Raw genomic sequence first — 17602 nt, forward strand, 5'->3', positions numbered from 1 at the left:
AGATGGCCAACTGGTGGCCGCAGCACACAGTAACAGACATTTTATATTGACTTACATGTGAAACTATTGGTTTGTGTGCTTTTCTGAAAACTTTGTTTTGGAAAAAATATTCAGCCCTCAAAGAGTTAATACTGTATGTCGCTGTCCTCTGTACAAAAACATTTTAGACATCTTAACACAAAGCCAGATTTAGCTTTGAGTCCACCACATAAGAACTTCTAGGCCAGCATTAGAAGACAAGACAGTCAGGGCCAAGTGCCAAGTGGGCATTGTGTACGACTTGTGTGTGTCAGAGTTGGCATGAAACGGTCTCCTCTCTTTGCCTTGTTTGGAATGGCCTGACTCACCGAAATGGGGGCCTACACATGAAGGAAGAGTATAAAGCCTCGGCACACCTTTAAAGCCGACTGGCGGATGGGAGGCAACGGCATCCGATCCGGAAAATCCTTCCAACGCAGCGACGAAAATGGCAGACTCGACACATCGGGCCCCCACTCCCAAAGGTCTTGCCATTGGTTTCCTTCGTCTGTTATGCCGAGTACACCGCCATTAAAGAAAGCAAAGTTATTTCTCCCATGTGATTTCTTACCGGTGTATCACTAAGGGAGGGGTATCGCCATTTTATATTGTATCTATACAGTCTCGGGTTATGAATCACGCCGCAATTACAAAAGAACTCATTCCAACAAGGGAGCTAGCGCCCCCTGCTGGATACTTACAGAGGACTTTGTTTCTAGTCACACAGAGCTTTTAAGGCTCGGGATGAAACTTACCACGGCAAATGGGACGTATTTGTTGTGTAATCTACCGTGACTGTAAGATCAGGATAAATAATCTCCTATAAAACAAACATCAACTACGACAGTCAAGTCAGGATAGAAAAAAAATCAGAGTTTGAAGCCGTGACGTTTTGAAGACTGAGAATTCTACACGGTTCCCGTTTAAGCGGAGTCGGGCTTGAGGTGACGTGTAACAATCAGTTTTATAGCGTTAAGCCTGAATAACCGCCGGGACAGAATTGTGGCGCCATCCAGTGGAAACACAAAAACATGACTGCTTATATGCTTTCTGCGACTTTATGGTCATTCTACAGTAATCTGTTAATATTCATGAGTGGGGCGGAGCCTCCAAAGAAAAACACAATGGCAAACAAACAAAGAGTGGTAAAGGCAGTTTTAGAAAGAATTGTAACGGAGCCACTGCTCGAGTCGAGTGACAGTAATAACAATGCGAGTTAGTCCTCAGACGATGACATGGATAATAAAACTGATGCTCCGTACGGCGCCGTATGACCAAACCACCGTGATATGCCTGATGAATTGGGTCACGTGAAGTTTCACGGCGGTACAACAGTAGCTGCGTGATTGTGATGTTAGCCCCCCTAAGCAGTCTTCACAATAAGGGAATTGTCAAATGTTCGTGTCGGGGAAATGCAGTCCTCTGTGGTAGCCTACAATATCACAAGGGGTGCATCGAATGTGCAGATCAGGCGCTGACATTCTACAGGGTGGCGCAGGGAAAAGGGAAATTTTAAAACTAGGTGTTGGCGACCCTGGGGTGTCGGCAGTTGTTTGGGACCAATGCGACCTCGTTTAGGACCCCTTGCCATTAGTGATAATGGAGCAGTGGAGTGGGGCGCAATGAGCGTTCGCTGTGAAAGCCTTTTTTAAGAATGGTGACAGTGTGACTAGCTGCGCAAAGGGAATTTCGGTGTCATTACCAGGTAGGACGTCACGATCGTGTCCCGTCTGCTCATGTGATTACAACACGGCTGCGTAATTTCGAAGAAACGGGTTCAGCCTTAAAAAAAAAAAAGTCCCCTCCAGGTGGAGTGGCTTTGCATACCGCCTGACAATTGATGGCAGCTATTCGACGATTGTTTGGAAGGCGCGTCATTTCACGCCACGGTGACATTCCCAAGATCTCACAAATTTGTGATTTGCCTTCTGTGGTGATATCTTAAAAGCCAAGTGTACCGCACGCATCCTGCAACCACTGCTGAACTGAAATGGAGGGTTGAAGAGGAAATCGCTGGCATTCCTCTTGATGTGTGACGTTGAGCAATGCAGAATTTCCACATCGGGCTGTCAGGATGAGAAATGGACAACACCTTCTCAATGTTTTCTTCAAACATAAAATGAATATTGAATGAATATTAATTACCATCATTAATTGCATTAATTGTACAGTATATTTCGTTATTAAATGTATTTTGTAATGTGTTTAGGGCAGCATGGTGGCACAGTGGTGGCACTGCTATCTCGCAGTTAAGAGACCCGGGTTCGCTTTCCGGGTCCTCCCTGCGTGGAGTCTGCATGTTCTCCCCGTGTCTGCGTGGGTTTCCTCCCACAGTCCAAAGACATGCAGGTTAGGTGGATTGGCGATCCTAAATTGTCCCTGGTGTGTGTGTGTGTGTGTGCCCTGCGGTAGGCTGGCACCCTGCCCGGGGTTTGCTTCTTGCTTTGTGCCCTGTAGTTAGGATATAGCAGGTTGGATAATGGATGGATGGATAAATTGTGTGTGTGTGTGTGTGGAGTATTCCTTTATAAGCTGCTCCTTCTATTGAAGTGCTACCACAGCCTGGTCAGACCTGCCTTCGCCACACTCAATTGGTTTCCAGCTGGCACTCCTACAAGACTCGATTGAAGCGGCCAATTTAATGACTAATAAAGCTGCCAGAGGATTGGTTCCAGCAGACCCCCATGACCCTGTAGTTAGCATATAGTGAGCGGGTTGGATAATGGATGGATGGATGGATGTAATGTGTTTATTCATGCATTGAATGTCAATTGTAAATTTCCCGTTTCCCTGCACCACCCTGTACCTTCTCATATGCAAGCAACAGAAACAAATACAAGAAACGCGTGCAGAGAAACAGGCGTCTAATGACCCGATTGTGACATCGGGCTGTGCATGGGTGACGGGTCTCAAACCATGTCACATGAAGGGAGTGCGCTAAATCTGCATCAGTACAGCAGCGGACACTCGACTGACCTTATCTACTGTATTCATGTTGACATTTTGGTATTTACATGGTTGTGCTACATGTAGTAACATATTTTCTTGTTGAAAAAAAATCACCGTTTTTTGGCTTGTTTTTCTGTGGGCAAACAAAACGCTAAGTAAGTTAACTGCGGGTTCTGGTCTTTACGCGTTTGCCGATGTTTGTAGCCCTGATGAACCAGGACGTCTTCCCTTTATAATCCTACTAGCTGTGTAAGGCTGTGCTGTAAAAAAGCCCGGGGTCCTAGAAACTATTGAAATCATCAGAAAAAAAAATGAACATGTCGAGATGTCAGGTAATTGAAAGGAACAACTCTGGACACCTCTCTCCTAGGAGGATTCGTTTTGTTGACGAGTTCGCCTCGCTTCTGTTTTAGCAGCTAAACGAGTTTCTGATTCCTCGGAGGTGGAGCCCTTACCACGACTCCACTTCTCACTTCCGGGCTGGGCAGACACACACACACACACACACACACAATTCCACGCATAGACGTTTATATATAAGAAAAGGCTACAAAATTATAAAGAAACTTTATGAGACAAACATCAATTGAATTTGTACAGAAGTAAAAAGATGGGGCAAACTCTGAATAATATTGACAGAAATAAAGAACTGTCCAAACAATTGAGCAAATAAGAATTCAGCTGATGATGCTGTCAGACCTATTTAAAAAAAAAAGTGGAATAAATGAAGTTCAAGATTAGATTAAAGGAGGTGGAGGAGGAAGATAAAATGTCTGTGTTTCCGTCTTTAAGAAAAGAAGAAAGAAATAAAAAAAAGAGAGACATAGAGGAAATTCTAGATATGAATGGTGGGCTGGAGAAACTAATAAAAATGATAAGAGAAGTTGCAGAAGAATTTTATCAAAAGCACAGAGTAAAGGAAAATGCAACCGAAGAAACTGTAAAAGAACAGGATGGAGAGTCAGATGAGGAAGATCAAAAAAGTCTTCAATATTTAGATCTTTAACTAGATAGTCAGTAGAGTATGCAATGTGAAACCTGTGAATTAGGAAAAACACTGGGGTGTAATGGCCTACCACCAGAATTTTTTATATTAAACTGAAACAGCAGACGTAAATAGATGTGTGGGTGAGAAAGTGGTTCGAGATTTAACCGGTGGCATTGTCCTTTGACGACATGTCCCTAACAATGTGTGTCACTATGCTAACAATGGAAGACGCAAAATGGAGGTCCCCCATTTAAATCAAAAAATAAAATCCAAAGGCAGCAAAAACACGAGGGTGTGATGGCCTACCACCAGAATTTTTATATTAAACTGAAAGAATAGATGTAAACAGATGTGTTAGAAATGTTTGAAGAAGTGAAGGCGTTTTCCATAATAAGATTTTTTATGAGAACATTAATGTGCAAGAAAGTGGGTGATAAGAGTTTAACTGGAGTATGGGGACACTACAATTACAAGATTACCAAATCGAACCAAATGTGTGGGCAAACAGAATGAGACAGATCACTGATAAATTTGTTTCTTAACCACTGGGTTGGGTCGTGGACTGCCATTGGTGGGTTGCGATTTGCTATTGTTTGTATTGGTGGTGGGTAACAGCAGGCTCCAAAGACCACTCTCGATCCCCCTCCTACTCTAACAACTGCACTTGATCCACAAAAGGGGTCACCGTTCTGACCAACATGCTCAATTCGCCTAGGGGGAGCTCAGACACTCGTGCTCAATTCATCAAGATGGAAACCCCAATTATCACCTGCTCTCGTGATTAATTCACCAAGGGGGATGCTCTGACCAATAGCGCTCGATTCACCAAAGGATTCATCCCTCTCCCACTCTGACGACTCACCGACTCATCGATTCACCAACAAGGTTCTGCCTGGTGCGCCGATGATCTAGTTGAGCTTGTCAGGTGCATCGCAAAGACACCAATATGGGAAAAATGGAGATGCGATACCAAAATGTTTGAAAACCCCTGATATAGGCAATGAACAGGAGGAATGGGAGGGGTAACCGGGTCTTAATAAGGGGTGCCTTACAGAAAGACAGAAGGAAATGATCAGTTTAACAGCTAACTCCTAAATAGAACTGGAATGTGCGTAAGGACCCAGCGTTTCTAGACCAGTTCATTATGTGTTTGCTGACTGTAGATCCACCATTAAACAAACTTAATGGAGCCTTAGGTACCGCAATCTCCATCAACATCAGCACTAGACAAGACTTTGTCTGCCATACCGCAGAATAAGTAAGAACTCAACAATACGCTGGACTTGATTTAGTTCCATTATTCTACGATTTGCTCATTTAATCGGACGGATCCACCAGTTGTCCTTCTGTGGTATCTTCTTGGGATCAAATACAGGCCTGTGATTGTGTTCTCCAGGTGCCTGAGATACGGAAGCTGCTGTAGATGTGGAGTGTGGAGGACATGGAAGCATAATGTGCCTTCTGTAAAAAAAATTTTAAAAAAACAAACCCCGGGGGTAGAAAATGGAAATAAAAGTACAGATGTGGGAAGACAGGGAGGACGCGACAGGTAAAGTGAAGGAAGTGACTGGCTAACGATGGAAGGGAAAGTGTTTTTGATGCAAACATTTCTGTGCAGGAGTGTTTATGGTAGACCCACCAGAAAGCTGCTGCCACCTGTCAGACCCCAGGGCACATGACTCCGGGAGGCTTCCTCCACCCATCCTTCCATGATAAAGGTGTCCCAGCCGGGTAAGGAACCATCTGTCCCAGTCAGTATGCCAGCCAACCCCTGTCTTCTGTGACAATTGAGATGTATTGAATTCTCCAGCCTGCTCATTTGAATTAGGCTTTACATCTTGACACAAGAAGTGCTGCAATGGGCTTTAACAGACCCTGCCGTCTGACAGACCCCCCATGGCCTTGACTATCTAAGAAAGAAAAAAAAAAAACCCTTGTAGGGAAAAAATGGAAGAAACCTCCGGAAAGGGAATTCAAAGAGAGACTCCTTTCCAGGTAGGTTGGGTGTGTGGTGGGTGTCAAAAAGATGGGGGGGTCAATACAATACAATACAATACACAGAACAGAACAGATCCTCAATACAATATAAAAATAAAAAAATGTACAAGTACGGAGCAGAATTTCACAGTCGATGATATCCCATACTGAGGTGGGCTGGCACCCTGCCCGGGGTTTGTTTCCTGCCTGGCGTCCTGTGTTGGCTGGGATTGGCTCCAGCAGACCCCCGTGACCCTGTAGTTAGGATATGGTGGGATGGATAATGGATGGATGGATGGATGGATGATATCCCATAATATGATTTGGATTTGTTTAGAGTCCAGGAGACCTCGGCCATCTAGCTGCCTCCCCCTATTGGCCAGTGCTGGGCCAGCCAATCCGATGAAAGGACCCCTCTACCCCACGATTACTGTGATCCTCCATGAGGGATGACTTTACCTTAGGCAGGTGGGCCGTGGCACCGAGTGCCACATTCGAGTAACGAGAAGAGAAGCAGAGCAGTAACACATTCTATCAAGTTACTTGTGTTTTAGTGTTAAGGACTGACAGCAGAGATGCCGTCTGTGCAGTAAATCAGCAGCTCTAGTCAGGGTGTGCTGAACTGAAGTTGTGAGTCTTTGAAAGCTGAAGGGTATCATTATCATCGTCTGATTGATAAGCACGATTACTTCACTTCTACTGGAGCTCAAAGTGTCAAATGAGGTAACCGATGATGGAGAAAGAAGGCAAAGATCTTCCTGACCTTCAGAAATTGCCAGTCGTGAAGTTACACGCAAAGAGAGAAGAAGGATCGCCATTGTGGGACACTCGTTTCTTGAGAAACTGTCCGATTATGTAAGAGGTAAGCGATCGCGGTGGGCAGCGCAGCTTCAGTTTCTTTCAGGACCTTAGAGTAGGCATTAGGGGGCCACGAGATGTGAGCGAGTCAGGAAAACTCCCGAGGCGAGCGCACCGTGAAGAATGCAATTCAACCTTTTTCGGGCACGTGCCAGGACTGGCAAATGATCTGCCTGTAACGTGCGCTGGCATCACGTACTCCGGTGGAGTCATATGACCCTCAGTGTCGCCTCTTAAATACTGACAGACGCGTGCCGCCTTTAATGAACTTCAAAATGCTCCCAACAGCTTCGCTTTCGCATTCATTTAACACAGCTAATGATTCTCCGAGCGACGGATATTTTTAAATAAATTAGCGCGCCTAAGGATTTCTAATTATTCCAGATTGAGAGAGCGCGAGCGGGATTCATTAGCAGTCGAGTCTGCCGGTGGTTTTTTGGGGGTGGTCTTGGGATGTATTAAAACAAAGTAAGCTGTAAAGAGCATATGTTGTGGTCGTAATCCCGACACCGGGGCGTCCCCGCTGAATTAGCGCCTAATTGTACCTTAATGAAATGTTCCTGTTCGATAAGCGTTTAATTGAAGACGACAAGAAGTGCGGCGGCTGCTGACACGGGGAGCTTCCATAAAAGACGACAAAAAAAACGAAAACAGAATTAGTAACACGCGGGTCAGGCGCGGTCACGATAAAGTCACTTCGGCGGGCTCTAGGCGAAGACACAGGCATCCTCACGTCCCGGCTAGAGGGGCTCCAGGACGTCCTTCTGCAGCTACGCTCTCACCACTCTTTCCTCTTTGGCTGTTCCTCCTTCTGTTCATTTGCTTCCCCTCTAATACGCGCCTCGTGTGCTCCTGTCCTCCATTTCAGCTTTTACTGCCTAGAAACAGGAGTTCATCCGGCAAGCGGATTCGTGTTGTCAATTAAACAGCGTGCACTGATGTACCGCACAAAGTCTTCAGACCGCTTAACGCATTTCGTTTTGCTAAAACTTCTGCTAAAATCAAGTGAAGCAACACACTCAATACCCCAAACTCACAAAGTGAAAACAGGACAGACAGCAGGCGGCCCATGATGCACTGTGGCAGCACTAGAAGTACTTCTGGGTCAGGCAGAACCTCCCTAAAGGAAGGAAACCTCCCCCTGCCCACAGCTCCCTCTAGTGGCTCCAACGAGACCAGGCAGGGCTGCCTACTGGAACACCAACTCCCATGCAGCCCTGCTTATGGTAAACCCACCAGAAAGCTGCTGCCACCTGTCAGACCCCCACATGGCTCCGGGAGGCTTCCTCCATCCATCCCTCCATGATAAAGGTGTCCCAGCCAGTATGCCAGCCAACCCCTGTCTTCTGTGACAACTGAGATGTATTGAATTCTCCGGCCCGCTCATTTGAATTAGGCTTTACATCTCACCCATTTCTTCCTGGCGGGCGCGACAAGGGTCTCTCATGCAGATCCTTGGTGGTTTGAAACCGACCTGAAATGCAGCCGTGGCAAACTGCGCCAGGGAGAGCATTTCAGAAGGGGGGCACAGATAAGCGTGCTCCTTGAATATGCGCCCTTGAGGCGAGCCCAAGGACAGGGCGATCGCTCATCTGGTATTCCACGACACAATTCCAATCACCTGGCCACAGGGCGACAATAAGAATATCGGAAATGAGAAATTCACAAAAAGGGAGGGAATCGCAGCTGCCGCCGGCAAACAAGATGCCAGCAGTAGGCTGATCCAGAAAGCAGACTGAGAGAAAGAACGGGCATTGTTTGGTTTTTATATAGCGCCTTCAGAAAGACCCGCTTCCATCTTTAACTGCAGCGCTCATTTGAGTTAGGAGACCCTGTGGAGGGAAACTGAAGAGGACGCTGGAAGAAGAGTAAGGAGTGCAAACGGGGACGAAAGCCAGAATACTCAGCAGCTATCGGTCTACCCATCAGCCCCAAGATTATAGACGTATATAGCGCCTCACACACACACAATGGCATTTGTTCTTCTTCTTCTTTCGGCTGCTCCTGTTAGGGTCACCACAGCAGATCATCTTATAATAATAATAATAATAATAATACTACATTTTATTTAGATTGCATCTTCTTTCATATCTTCCTGTTCTCGTCATCTCGCTCTGTCACACCCGTCACCTGCATGTCCTCTCTCACCACATCCATAAACCTTCTCTTAGGCCTTCCTCTTCTCCTCTTCCCTGGCAGCTCTATCCTTAGCACCCTTCTCCCAGTATACCCAGCATCTCTCCTCTGCAGATGTCCAAACCAACACAATCTCACTTCTCTGACTTTGTCTCCCACCTGTTCCACCTGAGCTGACCCTCTAATGTCCTCATTTCTAATCCTGTCCATCCTCGTCACACCGAATGCAAATCTTAGCCTCTTTAACTCTGCCACCTCCTGTGCCACCATCTCCAACCCATATGACACAGCTGGTCTCACTACCGTCCTGTAGACCTCTGTCACAAATCACTCCTGACCCTCTTCTCCACCCACTCCACCCTGCCTGCACTCTCTTCTTCACCTCTCCTCCACAATCCCCATTACTCTGTCCTGTTGATCCAAAGTATTTAAACTCATCCACCTTCACCAACTCTACTCCCTCATCCTCATCACTCCACTGACCTCCCTCTCATTCACACGCATGTATTCTATCTTGGTGGTCCTACTGACCTTCATCCCTCTCCTCTCTAGAGCAGATCTCCACCTCTCCAGGGTCTCCTCAACCTCGCTGCAGATTATTGTAGTACATTAAATCAGACGTGATAACCATCCCTCCACCCCGATGACACCTCAGATTAGGCCAAATAAACAGGAGCCAACTGTACCCGAAATAGCACGGTACCAGTCCTCACATCTGAGTGCCATCTCGGCAGTGGCATAGCGAGGGGCGGGCAGAGGGGGCAGCATTATTGGGGAAAAGGCTCAGCACAAAATTGTGTGTAAACAGCAGGGTTCAGAAAAATATCACTCATGAATGAAAAAAGTTAAATTCTCCGATTTTGATCCACAAAGGCTTCAAACATCATTTTCAGACTGTCCTCCTGTGACGGCATCAGACACGGCAGTTGAAATTTATGAGGCAATAAAAATAAACAGAAACTTTACACCGATAATCATTTCTAGGAAGATGAACAACTAATTTAGAATGTCGTTTCGTTATCAAGCCGAATGCGGAGAAAACATCCCCACCTGTCACTGGTACACCACACTGGTTCTCGTTTTCGCAGTCGTAATTATATTAAACTAATAATTAGTGCAGCGTCTATACGATGATGCTTATAATTATATGTGAAAAATTATTGCTGTTTCTCTATATATGAATAAATCTTAATTTTTCTCTATACGTCATTTTAATTTTCTATTTAATTAGGTTCACATATTCAGATATGCGTCAAATTGAAGCCCCCCCCGAGCGCCGTGATCTCGAGCGACGCCACTGGATCTCGGTGAACAGCAGAATGACATCAACACGAGTTTCACAAATCCGCGCCTCGCCTCGTTTTGGCCTCGTGTTTCTCTTCGGTTTGCTCAGCTGGCCCGCTAATTGCCCGTTAAAACCCGTCGGTGTGCCGGCAATTAAAGTCTCGGCCATCGCTCAATTAACGACCGCCACGTTACACATTCCTTTGGATTGAAAGGGACGAGATCCTCGTGCAAACGTGATGAAAAAAAAAAACGATTGCAATCTTTATCGAAAAGCGAATTGTTCCCGAAACATTCCCACGCCAACACTACGCCGAACTTTAATCTCCGATTACCCATCAATGCACACGGCGACTTTCACACCCCATGCTCTGCTGGGTCATTCTAGGTAAATAAACCTAAAATGCTAAAATGGCGGCAACCATAACGAAACAAAATGGCGTCACAAAATTAAGGCTAAAAAAATGTTGAATCCTGGAGGAAAATAAAAGTCAGAATTAAGTTCCCTGGAATAACAAAAAAAATGTTTAGAAGCCCCCAAAAAAAAAAATGGTAATCACGACAACAAGAAATGATTCCTTCACACACAGTGTAGCTCTTACGTATTCAAAAAAGTACGTAGAATGACAAAAGTATCGTCAAGTCAACAAAGACCTGAACCTGAACAACCGCAGAAACTTCACAACATCAGCCATCGGTGGCGATCATCCCGCACCCACCTGCTTCTGCTCCTCTCCCAGGCTGTCCCACATGGAGGCCACGATCTTAGAGACGTCTCCGAAAGTGGCGTTGGGGTTTTGACCTTTGATCGCCGCTTGTGTATCCCTGAAGAAAAGTGCGTATGCCGATACCGGCTTCTGGGGCTCATTTGGGTCCTTCTTCTTCTTCTTCTTCTGTGGCTTTGGTTTCTTGGCCATGTCTGAGGACGGCCTCTTCTCGCCACTCATCTGTGGGACAGAAGATACACGATTACAAGTCGTCAAAACAGATGAGACGTCCCCATACATCGCCGCATACACACACACACACACACACATGTTCTCTGCTGCGTACCACGGCAAATGACGCTTGGCCTTACTGGGACAACTTGGCCCCATGACACCTGTGTATCTTCAGAGGCCGTCACAACTTTCAGGCCGCTCACCACAAGTGCTCTTCTTTCGGACAGAATGAACCCAACACCAGAGGACGAGCCCACCATTCTTCATACCACCTGCTGACAAACCAAACCCCTCAATCACTACCATAGCTGGAAGAACGCCTCATACTTCCATCACACTTGGTCATGAGAAGAAACTGATTGGGAGATGAAAATGTGAAACAAGGAATCGAAGGAGCAAAGGGAAACGAAAGATCGAGCAAACAAAACGCGAGTCAGTAGTCAACAACGAAAAGACGTTCAGGAAACGAAAAGGAAAGCCAACGTCGGGACTACTCGTTCACAGAAGCGCCCGTCGCTGAAGAGTTTTGTCCATCCATCCATCCATTCTGCTATATCCTAAACTAATACACGGGAGTCTGCTGGAGCCAATCTCAGCCAGCACAGGGCACAAGGCAGGAACAAACCTCGGGCAGGGCGCCAGCCCACCACAGGGCACACACACCAAGCACACACTAGGGACAATTTAGGATCGCCAATGCACCAAACCTGCGTGTCTTTGGACTGTGGGAGGAAACCGGAGCAGACAGGGGCAGAACATACAAACCTAGGTCTCCTTACGGCGAGGCAGCAGTGCTACCCACCTGTGCCACCATGCCGCCCTGAAGAGTTTTGTTGTTTATCCAAATAAGGGATCACGTCCAGTCCTATTTACACCTCAACATCCGGTGTCATCACAGAAGTGACGATCGCGGTCACATGACACCTCTGCCCATGTCATGTAAAGAGACAACCGGATGAATGATAAAGTATACATAGTGCCCTTCACAGACCGCGCCATGATGAATGCAGAAGACCCCACACAACCATAACAGGCACTGTAGCCATCCAACGACAACCCGACACACGGGCATTTGATACCCAATGTAATTGGTCTTGTTAATGGGTATCCTGGAGCTTGTCGGATATTCACCGTAGTGCGGAGAGGAATCGGTTTTAGTTTGCTAAAGAAGTTTGGGTCACATATCTGTTGCACAAGGCGGGGCGAGCTGCTCTGCCACTGTATGCCCTTTCTTACCTTTGGCAACTCGATGGGCAACGAGTGCCCACCGACGTGTTGTACGAACGCACTGGCACGGTTTTTGGGAAGCCTCACGATTTTCATTTGAAAAAGTCGAACGGTATTTGTTCCTTCAGTCTCCAAACGTCTTGGCAGCTGAAGGATTCACGACTCTGTGTGGTCGCACCACACCGCAGGTAACCCCAGCGCTCGCCACACCTCAAAACGATCTGCGTTGGGTGTTTTCCTAGCATTCCCACTTGGTTCCGGTTTTATGGGATGAATGTTGTGAGGCAGAGACTTAATTGGAAGAGTTTGGAGGAGGGTCTGCTACGGGGCACTGGAGGAACTTATCCATGCGTACGAAGTGTGTGGTGGGTAGCGAGTCGTCGTCTGCTCGTAACTGGACTGGCGTCAGTCTGGTGGGGCAAAATGCCAGAAATCTGCCATCAGTAGCCCCCCCGACACAAATGACTGATTTATTTATTTATTTTTAAAACTTAAGCTGACGGCCCATCCAGGTCGTCCAGAGACCCCCATTTGATTGAAAAGCCCTGCCCTGGAGCACAGCATCCAAAAGTAAGAAACAGGTGGAGTGTCCAGGAGGGAGAAAAGTAGGAGATCAGTCACTGGATTGGATTGGGAATTACAGCCAATGGCACAGCAGGCCGAGTGGGGAGCAGGAAGCTGCCGAAGCCGAGAAAGTCTGAAACAAAGCAGGACATCTTGACCTTTCCTATCATCATCATCATCATCAGTTAATCCAGCTCTAACGCCCCTCTTAATGCTCCCTTTATTCTCCGCGGCCCTCAGTCCTTCATCATTTTCTCTCCAGCGTCCGCTTTTTAATATGAGAGCACATCACAGAGAGAACGTCGTACCGCATTACTGAAGAGCGCGGGGCCCAAGTGACTTTGTTCCTTATAATAAAACGCTGAGGAGGAATTTTCAAATCGCTGCCCAAATGAGCCAAGCCCTCTGTGGTGGACGCTTGTGGTCCTCAGGTAGCCGAGATTGGAATTGTAGGACTTAGCACCAAGCACCCACCTACTCCATAAGATGCCACCGGCTGCCTCTAGCGGTCAACATTACGGGTTCTTCAGGTCAAATAAGTCGATGGAAACAATTATTAGAGAAACGACCGAGCGTCACATGGCAGAAATGGCGACCGCGGGGGTCTGACTGATGTGCTGGAATTGTGTGAGGCGGCAGAACAAGCAGGCGACGAGGCTGAGCCGGGATTTCTAAAGGCATTTGGTAAGCACCCTGCAGCTTCTCGTTTACACACCGTTGTGTTTTGGTTGAAGGCTCCGCCTCCTTCATGCATATTAATGAGTTCCATTAGAATGTCAAAGGGTATAGAAATATTCAAGTTTTTTTTTTTTTTTTTCCCAGCATAATGTTATTTTATCCACTAGATGGCAGCAGAATGCCAACCGAGAGTTACTGTGAAGCGGGTGGTGACGCGTGACCCCGAGTCTGACGCGGCCTTAACCGTACTTACATAGAATTTGGGGGTCAGGCGCCTAGGAGGTTCGTTTTTGTCTCAGATATTCCTTGATGGCAAGAGACGCACATTCGGCCCTCTAAGCCTGTTGGAGACGAGCGCAGGATCTCATCTACGGAAACAGCGGATCCAAGTCGTATCCATTTTAGGTGAGCAGGGAAGAGATGGCAGAAGAAATCCGTCGACAGGCTTAAGCTTGTTAGGGAAGGCTTTGAGGGAGGAGAGTATGGGACCGCCACTCCGTCTCAGCCCCCCCCAGCCAGTGGACTCTTCCAGATCTTAGTGACAGCGAGCGCAGGACGTTTTATCTCAGCGCCTTGGAAGACGACTCCATCAGCGCCGCGCTAACCGATGACGGGGCTTATTATGGAGATCTGAAGGTGTCGAGACCTCCACTTCACGAGGGTCCAGGGGCCTTTCATTCACATGTTATGTCTGAAGCGGTGGAAGATGCTACATACGGTCACTAAAAAATTACATTGACGGCATTAGGCCAGCCTGATTTTATATAGTGCCTTTCACAACCTGCACAGATTCACTGAGGGCATCAGACCTAATGGCACCTCTCACAGCACCACTTAAACAAAATTCTAAATCCCACTAAACGCACCAACACCAGCGTCATTTTATATAGCGAACTGCGCAGCTGCAAATCCCATTACAAGCACCGCACCAGCCTGATGGTATATAGCGCCTTTCAAAAACTGCACAAACATTAGTCCCATTAAAAGCCTCAGACCAGTCTCACTTTATATAGCGCCTTCTGTAGACTGCACAGCTATGCCCCCCCCCACATTTAAAACTGTTAGGCCAGTCTTGTTTTATATAGCGCCCTTCACAAACTGCACAGCCACCGATCACTTGAACCGGATTACACCGGTCTGATTTTACAGGGAGAGCTTCAAAGACTCACTGCACAACTGGAATCAACTATTAAACCAGTCTGACTGGATATAGCGCCTTTTACAGACCCCTTAACCACTAATTCCACTTTAAACCGTTAGACCAGCGCCCTTCACAAACCGCCCTGCCACCAGTGACACAGGACGCCAAGTCCACCACCGCAAATCACCGCATTCCAAAACATGGAGCCAGTCCGACTTCATATAGCGCCTTTCACACCCCCCCAAAACTATAATCCCATTTAAAACTGTTAGACCAGCGCCCTTCACAAACTGCACTACTAACCCAGTCTGAGTTTATATAGCGCCTTTCACATGCAGCCCAATCACACAGAAAACATTCAGTTTCACAAACGGCACTTCTGTTAGTCACGTTAAAGGCGCAAAACCAGTCCAATTTTCATATAGCGCCTTTCCCAAACTGCACTCTTCAGAGACTGGACAAGTGCTAATCCCGCTCAAGCCATTAGACCAGCCAGACTGTATATAGCGCCTTGCACAGACTATGCGATCACCAAACTGTTAAGCCAGCCTCTTTATATTATATTATATATATATAATCGCCTTTCAAACTGCACAGCCGTCATAAATCCCACTAAACTCCACTAAGACGAGTCCCATTTTATGTACGTTTACAGAATTCCAAAACCCATTAAAACCAGTACGCTCGTCTGGTTTAATATAATGTCGTTCCCAACTGCAGTCATAAATCCCATTAAGACATTTTATATGACGCCTTCCACTGCAAACGTTCTGATCTGATAAAGTGCCTTTCATGCTGTGCACCAACTGCAAAGTGCACTGAACCCGTCACCATTGTGTCGTGTTATATAGCGCCTTTCACCAACTGCACAATCGTAAGTCACATTAAAACCACTAGGCCAGTCTGATCTGATGCAGCACCTTTCACCAAGTAAACAACTGCAAATCCCACTAAAACCATCGCACTGGGCCCACTTTATATAGCGCCTTTCACAAGCTACACTACCGTATACCCTAAGTTTTGATATATAGCGCCTCTCAACCTTTATTTTGTGTATTTTTTATGCTCTGTGATGGCGTCCCTACACTAACAGTGCCCTTGGTTGGCTCCACACTCCACGCTAATGCCCGCCACATACCAGGCGGAGGGCACACATTCTAGCCACTGGTGCTTGAGCGTTGAGGGGCAGAGAACTGACGGGAGGTGCGCACACACACACACACACGCGCACACACACACACTCAGTCCGCCGGCCGCTCCGTGACGGCTTACCGGTACCTTGGGGTGGCAGTCGGCCTCCTCTTCCTGGGCAGAGCTGGAGGGAGACGGCGTAGCCGACTTACTTCCTGGAGGTGAGGGGGAACCCTGGGCAGCAGCGCTGCGGAGGCCGACCTGAGAGTTCAGCTGGGATTGGCTCATAGCGGCCATGTGGTGCGACAGAATCCCCCGAGACCTGCCAATCAGAGGGAGCTGCTGACTTCGGGTCGAAACGGGAGCCGTCTGGGTGGGCCATCTCCTGCATCTGGGCGACAAAACAAGATGAACGCTTTCAGTTTTACAGTAGAAGTTAGAAGGTGTGTGTGTGTGTGTGTGTGTGTGTCTGTCTGTCAATCGTGTGACTTCTCCTGGGGGTTAGTGGGGGCAGCATGGCGGGCAGGGCCAGCGATGGATTCCAAAGGCAGTCCTGTGGCTGCCAGCTAAACTCCCACCCGCTGGGTCGTGTGCCCAGTCGACCCCCCTGCACTGTACACCACTGTAGTGACACCTGCGCCAGGAGGATGGCAGAGAGTGCCCACCAGAGGAGAGGGAGAGTGGGCCAGGCTGCACTTCACAAGTGGCAATGCCACACAGCAGACTGGTCTCATCTTTTGAAGAGCCGTCCTAACAGAGACCACCTTAAGGGCAGCTGACCAGTAGGGGACCCTTCACAAGTCACTGCCATTGTATATAGCGCCCTTTATCTGCCACAAATCACCTTAAACCGGTCTGATGTTATATAGCGCCTTCCTCAAAACACACCGCCACAAATACGATGGAAACTATCGGAACAGTCCGCCTTTAATATATATATATATATCCATCCATCCATTTTCTAATACCTGAATCTGAACATAGGGTTACGGGGGTCTGCTTCAGCCAATCCCAGCCAACACAGGGCACAAGGCAGAAATCCAATCCCAGGCAGGGTGCCAACTCACCGCAGTATATATATATATGTGTGTGTGTGTATGTGTATATACATACTGTGTATATATATATATATATATATATATACACACATATACATATATATATATAAATATATATGTAATTCTTCATTTATTTATTTATTTATATTTATATATATATATATATATAGCTCCTTTCACAAACAGCACCACCACAAATTGCAAAATAAACACAGTAGACCCGTCGGCTTTATATAGCGCCCTTCAAAAACCGCACAGCCATAAATCGCATTACAAATTAGACACGAGTCCCACTTTATATAGCGCCCTCCCACGTCCCTTTAGCTCTTTGAGGGCTGAATATTTTTTCGTCAGCCCGCAGGAAGGCGCAGTACAGAAGCTGCCGGCCGCTGGAGCTAAAGGCGGATCTGGCGAGAGAGTCAAGCGAATGCGCAAAGCAAAATATGGCGTAGGCAACGTTTTGCGTCTCATTGCCGAGTCGGACTCTGACTTAACGCGCTCCGATTCTGACGCAAGTGATCTGGAGATCGAAAACAAAAGCGATGTGCCATGCAGAATCAGCTGATCATAGTGCTGACTGCAACCCCGTAGTGGGCGGCGCAGCTGCGTGAAGACCCTGCTATATGTCATTAGAAGTGGACACCCGCCTCGA

The 17602-nt window shown here is 47.1% G+C and overlaps 1 protein-coding gene across 1 annotated transcript in view; it reads right to left on the reverse strand.

The window, feature by feature from the left end:
- tox2 (TOX high mobility group box family member 2) overlaps window positions 1-17602 on the reverse strand; it is a 120116-nt gene that overhangs the window by 17867 nt on the left and 84647 nt on the right. The window contains 3 exon segments of the mRNA XM_039767374.1: window positions 10930-11157; window positions 16040-16243; window positions 16245-16283. Coding sequence (XP_039623308.1) covers window positions 10930-11157; window positions 16040-16243; window positions 16245-16283 — 471 coding nt within the window.

This window comes from Polypterus senegalus, chromosome 10 (assembly GCF_016835505.1).
Source record: "Polypterus senegalus isolate Bchr_013 chromosome 10, ASM1683550v1, whole genome shotgun sequence".
In the NCBI taxonomy this organism is placed as follows: Eukaryota; Metazoa; Chordata; class Cladistia; order Polypteriformes; family Polypteridae; genus Polypterus; species Polypterus senegalus.